This window comes from Alternaria hordeiaustralica (assembly GCF_023758085.1).
Source record: "Alternaria hordeiaustralica strain BMP 2776 chromosome Unknown scaffold_26, whole genome shotgun sequence".
Taxonomy (NCBI): Eukaryota; Fungi; Ascomycota; class Dothideomycetes; order Pleosporales; family Pleosporaceae; genus Alternaria; species Alternaria hordeiaustralica.
In genome coordinates, this window is record NW_026056798.1 from 312,933 (window position 1) to 321,724 (window position 8,792).

General features: G+C 53.1%; 1 protein-coding gene across 1 annotated transcript; it reads right to left on the reverse strand.

Annotated features, from left to right (window-relative positions):
- Window positions 1-97: 97 nt before the first annotated feature.
- Window positions 98-4,903, reverse strand: J4E84_009188 (uncharacterized protein; the record flags this gene model as incomplete). Its single annotated transcript, XM_049391751.1, has 7 exons — window positions 98-371; window positions 425-2,355; window positions 2,422-3,203; window positions 3,254-3,767; window positions 3,824-4,050; window positions 4,109-4,637; window positions 4,691-4,903. 7 exons carry the CDS (start codon window positions 4,901-4,903, stop codon window positions 98-100), a joined length of 4,470 nt encoding a protein of 1,489 aa, XP_049240616.1.
- Between the last annotated feature and the right edge of the window lie 3,889 nt (window positions 4,904-8,792).

Consider the following 8,792-nt stretch of genomic DNA (forward strand, 5'->3'; position numbering starts at 1 on the left):
GTGATGACAGGAGGAAATGTTTTGTATACCCGCAGAGATATGTGCAAAGAAAAGACTCATCACCCCATTATCATTATGTATAAGTCCAGTTTTGTGTCTATCGCGACACGTTGTTTATCGCGTCATCATCATCGTCGTCCTCTACGTCTCCTCCTCGTGCGGTATCCTCGTATAGGCTCTTGAACCAGCTTCCTTGGCGGTCCAACAGCTTGTGCGGGCAGCCGTACTCGACGAGCTGGCCCTTGTTCATGACGACGACCTTGTCGAAGTCGAGGATGGTGTCGAGCTTGTGCGCGACGGTAATGAGGGTGTGGTGTGGGAAGCGAGAGCGAAGAAGGCGTTGGACATGGGCGTCGCTTGCAGCATCGAGACTAAGCGTCGTTGTTAGTATTGAGAGGGTGGGATGGGATGTACGATGACTTACTTGCTGGTGGCCTCGTCCATGACGACCACGGTGGACTTGTCCTTCTTGAGCATGGCGCGCGCTAAGCAGAAGAGCTGGCGCTGTCCGTGCGAGAAGTGGAGGTCTTCAACCTCGACATCTAGCGGATGCGCGTACTTGTCGACATCGCCCTTAGACACAATGATGTCCCAGAGCTGGACGTCTTTCAGCGCGGCCATGATGGCCTTGTCATTCGACTCTCTCAAAGGATCGGCGTTAAGGCGGATCGAGCCGGGCAGTAGGTACGCGTCCTGAGGTAGGCCGATGAGGCGACTGCGGATGGTTTGACGAGGAATGCGGGTAAGAGGGACGGAGTCGATGGTAATGCTGCCAGACGAGAGCTCGACCATGCGGAAGAGTGATAGCACTAGCGACGACTTTCCACTACCGGTGCGACCAACGATGGCGACCTTCTCACCAGGGTTGATGGAGAGTGAGAAGTTTGAGATGACGGGCTCACCGGGTCGGTGGTATGCTTCGATGCTTCTGAACTCGATCTTGCCTGCGCTTGGCCAGTTGGGAGCGGGAATGTGATCTTCGCTCTCATGGTCTTCCGCGATGGCATCGGTGGTGAAGTTCTTGATCCTAGCCACACTTCCGATATGTGTTTCTAGCTGAGTCCAGAAAGAGATGAGCAGCTTGATGCTTTGTGAGAAGAGTACGACGTTCAGTAGTGCAACACCGACATATCCTGCGCTGAGCTTTCCCTTTAGTGTGACGACGAGGACGATGAGAATGGTGGCAACAGCTGCAACGACGAGGTCCAAGACAAGCGTCAGCCATCGTTGTGCCGCGAAGAGAAGGTAGAAGGGACGCTGGCTGCGGTCAAGCAGCGCCTTGGCTTTCTCTTCGACGAAACTCTGCCATCCAAAGGCACGAATAGTCGCCAAGCCTTCCAGTATCTCGTTGAACTGAGTGTAGAGCGGCGACTTGGCTTCTAGATCGAGGAAGCGGAGTTGACGCGACGTGCGCAAGTAGAACTTCTGTACAAAGAAGACTGCGACAATGACGACAGGGAATGAGATCGCTGCGTAGGGAGCCGCGACGGCGATGAGAACCATTTGTCCGATGACCAGAACGAAAGTGGCGAAGGTGTTCAGTGCAGCGACTGGCAGCTCCATGTCGATCAACATAAGATCTTGGCTGAAACGATTGAGCGTCACTCCGGTATCGGTGGTGGAGAAGAAGGACATGGGCGATGCGAGCACTGTATCCAGCAGCTTCTTGTGGAATGTGACACCGGAACGAGGCACCATCGTGATGATGAGCTGCCAGCAACTGACCATGAGGAAGAAGAGAGCAAGCCCACCAAGCATAGCGTAGATGCCCAGCCAGTAGCCGAGTCGCTCGTTGGGGTTGTTCTCGTTGTACTCCGCCCACATCTTCACCCAAACTGTTGGGAACGAGATACCGAAGATGAAGATGACAATGGAGATGATGAAGATGATCGTCGGGATCCAGCCCACAGTGCTGATGTAGTAGAGGTAGATGGCTGTGTCTCCAGTGCGGCGGTTCGCTTCCGCTTGGACGTCGTCCTCTGTGAGCTGGGTGTCGCTGACTTGACGCTCAGTGTATCGTGGCGGCTCTTCGTAGAGATGCTTCTCTGGGCGGTAGTCCCAGTCGACGCGTCCGAGATCAAAGCTTGATACATAGCCTCCTGACTTGCTTAGCTTCTCGAAGGGGCCTTGTTCCGAGATGCTACCGTTGTTGTCGAGAGAGACGATATGATCACAGTATGGTAGACGTTTGGCTGATGAGGATGCAACAAGAACAGTAGTTCTGCATCGCTTCAATAGCCCCTCATAGCCGAAGAGGCTGTGCCAGATGCGGTTCTCGGTCTGGCCATCGAGACCACTAAGGCAGTCATCGAGGATGATGATGTCTTTTTGGGCGTAGACTGCTCTGGCAAGCGCCTGGAAATGTACAGTGGTTAGTAATGTCCAATCATGAAAAGAGGGGTGAGTGTTGGTGTGTCTTACAATTCGTTGGCTCTGGCCTCCGCTCAATGCGATACCCTTGCTGCCGATCTCGGTTTGATCACCCTGGGGTAATTGCCGGAGGTCTTCATCTAACGCGCAGCTCCGAACAACCGATGAGTACCACCGATGATCGAATACTGCTGCACCGATAATGCTCTCCTGCACTGTGCCGTTCACATGCCATGGGGTTTGGTCGCACAAGGCGATCCGCAGGGAAGACACCTGCAGGGAGCCACCCATGACGGGCAGCTCTCCTAACACAGCTTTGAGCAGGGTTGACTTTCCACACCCTACCGGTCCCACGACCATGGTAATCTTCCCGCGTGGGACGATCATGTCGATGTCCTGCAAGGTACCAGAGGGCTGCTTGACCGGGTCCCATCCGAAGTAGCCGTTCTCAATTACGATAGCCTGAGAGCCGAGCGCGCTGAACTCCTTCACTTCAACAGAGCCGCGGCTCTTTTGAGAAGTTTCGGATCCCTTGATCGACTCACCTGCGAACAACGACGTTGTGCTGCCACCATAGATGGAAGGGAATCTGCGCTGCTCATCTCTCGGAGCTAGTGTCAAGAAATCCTGGATTCTCTTGAACGACCCCACACCTCCCATGAGCGAGGAAAGTGCCATGATGAGAGACCCTAGAGGCTCAGTGAGGAGTGTGAACAGCGAGAGGGAAGTGAAGACGGTGGCGGTGTCCAGTGTGCTTTGGCCGTCGCTGTTTTGTGCGATGACTGAGAAGACAGCAAACGCCAAGATGGGTGACACGATTGGCGAGATGTAGGCTATCGAAAGTCAGTGAATGAGGGGAGTTTGTGCATGATACAGGACTTACAGAAACCCATAGTCCAGATGAGGAGCTTCCTGAACTTCTTGGAGATATTGAGCTCATCGACTCGGAGCTTCTGAAGATCATCTCGTAACACTTCAGTGAGACCGCCCATCTTGACGCCCTTCATCGAGTTGAGCATAGCGTTAGTCGCTGCGATACGCCGTTCTATACCTTCAAGCCAAAGTGCTTGACGTTGCATTACCAAGCTGGTGGCTGCTATCGAGCCGAGCAATGATAGGACGGCAACGCCAATAGGAATAGCGCATGCTGCGCCGAGCTGTCGTTCTAGAAGATACATCGCAAGGGTAATCTCTAGGGTGTTTGACCATATCTCGTGACCAGTCTCCATGCCGGTAACAATGCGCTCAACATCAGCGCTCATGAGCGTGATAGAAGACGCAGCGTCCACGTCCGTCAATGTGACTTCTGTCGCTTTGTTGTATAGCATCGAGATGAGACCGCCTCGCATTTGGGTGATAAATCGAAACGTTAGATGCATGTACTGGCCGGTAGAAACCTGCAGGGTTGGTTAGCGCAGCTGTCCACGACATGTTATCCCGGTTATATACTGACTGCGATACCGATGAAGACAACGATGTATGCGCCGATCAGTCCGTAGCCGATGTTTGAAGTTTGCGCTGTGTCTTCTTCTTGTGAGAAGAGGACTGCCCTTTCGATCAAAAAGGGTTGGCAAAAGTTGAAGGCGATCAGGAAAAGTCTGGGTGGCACGACTGCCAATATAGACCATTTCAGGTTTCTCAGTGTCATTCCGAAGAGAGAGTGGGTACCAATGTTTTTGACTATGAGCTCTGGCATTAGCGGGTGAGCGAAAAATGTTCAGACGTGATCATGACCTACCTCTTGCCCATGATGATCCAAGCAAATGATGCAAGTAGTCGGCTCGTAGGTGTTTGTCCAATTGAAAGAGGTCTTCGATGCTCAACGTAGTTGAGAATCCTTTTTTGAACAGCGAGTTCAGCCACCAAAAAGTCGCTCGCTTGTACATGCCACTGGTAGCCTCCGGGGGATTGTTGGCGAAGTCCGGCAGAAGGTGTCGGCGCTTGTCTCTTGCTTCCACTATAGCGAGGAACACCTTCAGCCCCAGACGTGGTCCGAAGACGGTGGCAACATGCTCGAGCTCTGGCGAGAGTCCGTAGCTGCGAGAACGTTCGATATCGAATATGCTTGTGAAGAGGAGATATACTGTGAGGAGGAATGATGGGCGGATTGTACGCATATGTTCCACGTAGGAAAGACATCCCAGCAACAATGCGCCGACAAAGCTAATGGCAGCGGAAGGGATTTCAGCGCGACTGTTGCGGACTGTTCGGTTCGACCAAACGACGAGAAGGGCGAGTTCGAAGCCAGTGAAGACGGCCCATGCTATCTGTGGTGTAATTGTTAGACACTTCAGTGTCAAGCTCGGGATGAAGTACATACCAGCTTAGTGTATAATAGAGTTGACCTAGATACCTTGGTCTCCTTCCACCACAGTTGGTAGATCCTGAAGGGAACAATAGCTATCAACAAAGACAAAGGTATAATGGAGAGAAAGATCTCGGAAAAGAGGAGAGTAAAGTCGAACCCGCCACGGCACTCAGCGCCGGCGTAGGGACCAAAGGTGTCGTCCGTCAAGGCGCAGTTGCGATCCATACTTGTTGCCATTATGGGCGAGAACCAACTCGTCGACGTTATTTAGCAATGTAGATGGAGCATCGAGGGAAGCATATAGGGAAGGGACTCTTGATACTGTGAGAACCCCGAGAACCCCGAGAACCCCACAAACGCTTGAGTAGTTCCAGTCCCTATGTTGATCATGTGGACGGGTGGCAGGGTGATTTTTTCTTTGCTTCCCTGCGTCAGTGTTTCTGACTACTCGCGGCGACGGCTTGGACAAGGCGGTAGCATGTTTGAAGATCTTTTCAGACCAATGCTCCGCAATGCCACACAGACACACACCTTTTCTCATCCCCAAGAGCTACTAGTAGCGCCTTACGTATTAATTATGAGCTGAACACGGCTTTCAATCGCCATTTTGATGGCATGAGATTGAGTTGGCTGGCTGAGATCATCGTCATCTCGCACTAAAGCAGATAGCTTGCAGACCCGGAAAGTGATGGTGGAGAATATACCGGTAGTAGAGTGCGTGACTGGCATTTCATAACCTGGTACGGATTTGGTGCATGCAGGTTGCATGCGTCGTGTTGTACACTGTTTGAATGGACAGGGGTATCGCATGGTGTTTGGATTTGGATTAGCCCTGGGTTCCACCCGAATTAGCAGCAACGACAAGCGCCCCTCCCATCACCCTGCGTTCAAAACAGTGTGGACGGCGGCCCGGGAAGAGAATCCTTAACCTTAATTACTCTACCACGGTGTCACCTTGGCACCGCTGTAGCGCCTGCTTTGTGGCTTGTGGCTTGGAGATCGGCGCTGTCATGCCGACGATCGCACCCGAAAGGCCGTAGCAGGTAGCGCAGCGACATTGCTGTTGGTTCACCGTGCTCTGAACTAGGGGTGTTGAAAACGTTTGACAGCGGTGTCTTTTCCTATTTTAGCTGTGTTGAGCGCCAAAATAGGACATGCAAAGGTCGAGTAAATATGGCTTCCGAGAAAGGCGAAGACATCGCTTACGGCCGTTCATCGGCCCTTTAGTCATCGTGAAGTGCAAAGTAGCCTGAATTGCTTACGACGGAGGAGCTATTCCTTGACGAGAATGCCATCGTTACTCCAGGTGTAAAGGTGATGTAACAGTCCACTCTCATTGATCCCTGGGTCCTCGTATCCGGGTCATGTACAACACTGGCTGTCCGAGGCGCACCTGCGTACTGGATAAATTCAAGTACGGGAGTCAGGTGCAACCCACGTCATCACATAGACATTTTCCTGTGCATGAAAGCGCGTTCGTGCAGTCTGATTGACCAAGATCGAAACCTCCGCCACCGTGAGGAGAGTGATAGTGAACACGGACCGGTCTGACCGCGATGATATCTCGCATTACCCCTCAATCAAGGATGGTGCAATCCAACAATTAGGTTGGTGACGCGGCAATTATCCAGATGGAAACGGTGTTGATCACCTCAAACACAGACGCTCACGTGCTGAGACATGGGGTGGTTACGGTACCAAACACTGTTATAGACTTGCCAACCCGCCAATGTACAGGCTCATGGTCGCTCACACGAAGACTTCAAGCTCGATCGCGAAGCCTAGGAGACTTCAGGCGCGAGAACGAAGCCCTGAAATGGGTACAGTAGGACGCGATGAAATCTGTCAGTGATCGACTGTTCGTAGGCGAAGCTTAATCCCTCGTGGACCGAATAACGGAGTAGCCTCTTTGTTATGACGAGTGATTCGTCAAGATTGCGGATTTGAAAGCCGGCGGAAAGCCCAATCGGTTTCCGAGGAGGTGAAGAAAACAGGCTGAAGGGATTGGTGTCGACGAGCGAAAGGCAGATGGCTGAGCTTGTGTGATGTGACCGCAAAAATGGCACCAGGTTCATGGCAGTGCCGATATAGGTCCCCATGTTGTTTGGTAGCTTCATTGCACTTGAGTGATGATCGATGCAACGCTGATCGCATACGTTTTGATCGGCCGGTACAGCTCGCGATCAACACTCCAAAGGGCACCGGAAGATTCCACTACTAGCTTAGAAATGCAAGCGTATCCACAGGTGAAGTTCATGGCTTGCGCAGCTCGTACGGGTAATATCAGATTTCTGGGGTACCTGCAGCCATGTTCATATGTCTTGGACGGCTGTCTACCCCACAATAGCAGCTGAATACGACGAGGCTGAGATCTTGTCAAGCAAATTGACGACCGCTAGGCAGGTGAGTTTCGCCGAGGCCTGTTGGATAGTGGGGACAGCATGCAGTGGATGCGCGTTTGTTCACGTGCTCGAGATCCGCGGATCACAAAGGCATTTCGACAGATGGTACGACGTGTGATGACAGTCCTGAAAAGGCATGATCAGTTGCAGGGAAGCCGCACATGAGGATTGAGCTGCCCTAGGGTGGGAGTACCGGCTGCCTGGTAACCAGCGGTAGGATCCGGGTAATCGTCATCCGACGTCGACTACCTGGACAATGTCTTACTATCAGGAGCGGGACCTTGGAAAGTGCTGTGCGCCTTAGAGACGGATCCATCCCACCATCACAGTGTGGGTCTTGAGGGCGTGCTTCGCGGGAGCGGCAGGCGAGACTTCTTGGAGCGTGATGGCGGCGGGTTCGAAAGCCGTTCCCGATATGCACACATGGGAAATGAGAAAGTGGAAGGTGGCGTACAAAGAAAACCATACAGTAGCGCAACTGACAGCGGAGCGTGAGTCGTAGTCGCGGCACCGTGTCATGGAAGCGGCGGGAGCTTCGGGAACTGAGGCTGATGGTGGCAGACTGTTGAACGTGGCAGCGTGAGGCGAGATCCCCGTTGGGCAGCTGACCGGTGACAGCTGGCGGCAAGCTCGTGGGTGCCGTATGCAGACGCATGCCAATGTAGGGAGGCTTGAAGTACGGGCAGCGAAACTCGCGCCGGGGCAGCGCTGAGGCGGAGAAGAGCATCCGATCGCGCTTGGAGCTAGACCAAGCCTCTTTGCAGCCTAGCGCGTGACGCGTTACATAAGCGCCCCGCATCTTGGTTTTCGCGCGTCTTGCCTCAACCAGCAGGAGCCAACCGGCCACCGACGCGTCAAACCTCATTCTTGACACCTTCCATCTCCGCGTCGGACCGTCTCGTGTTCCCACGCACGCCACAATATGTACCTATTAACCTGTCGCGACCTCCGCAGAGACTTCACAGCATCGCGAAAGCCAAGCACGTCACAGCCAGCCTCGCGAAGACGCGACGGTCATGGCCACGGCGGTCGTGGCCCTCGCCCACTAGGAGCCACCCGTTGCTTTTTGGTCTCGCACAATCTGGTATGCACTACTCTTGGTGGAACTCGAAAAGGAACTCGCCAGCGTGTCCACCGCTTCATGCCCAGCTCGTCCGTCCCCTTCGTCTATCCAGCGCAACGCCTCCAATCACAAACATCTCTAAACTGGCCTGGGGCGCCTGCGGGTCTTTGCGGCTAATGCTTCTTCGTTCTCGAAGACGATGCCTGCCTGCAGGCCCCGGCTGTTTGCGCTCGCATACCATGCTTCTCCAGTCTATGTGGCTTGAAACAGACAAGAATAACCTATGATGATTTCACTGCCATGCCGAGACCCCCGTATCAGGTGGCAAGGGATTCAGGAGTATCTCACTATCCCCGAGTGACGATCCCACGCAGCGCATGCAAGAGTAGAACCCGAGGCCCGTACTGAGCTTTTCCATCTTCTCAATCACAGACATTCCCGTGTGACTGAATCTAGAATCTTTGGATTGCTATACCCAAGTTTTTATTAGCAGGACAAAAGGCACGCATCTGCTTACGCCACCCTTCTCATACTCAACGAGAAGTTGTAATACACGGTACGTGAATTAATCACATTGTTGCTGACAATCAGATCCGTCAGACACACTCTACCTGATCTTTGTAAGTATACCCTCCATGCAAGCAAAACG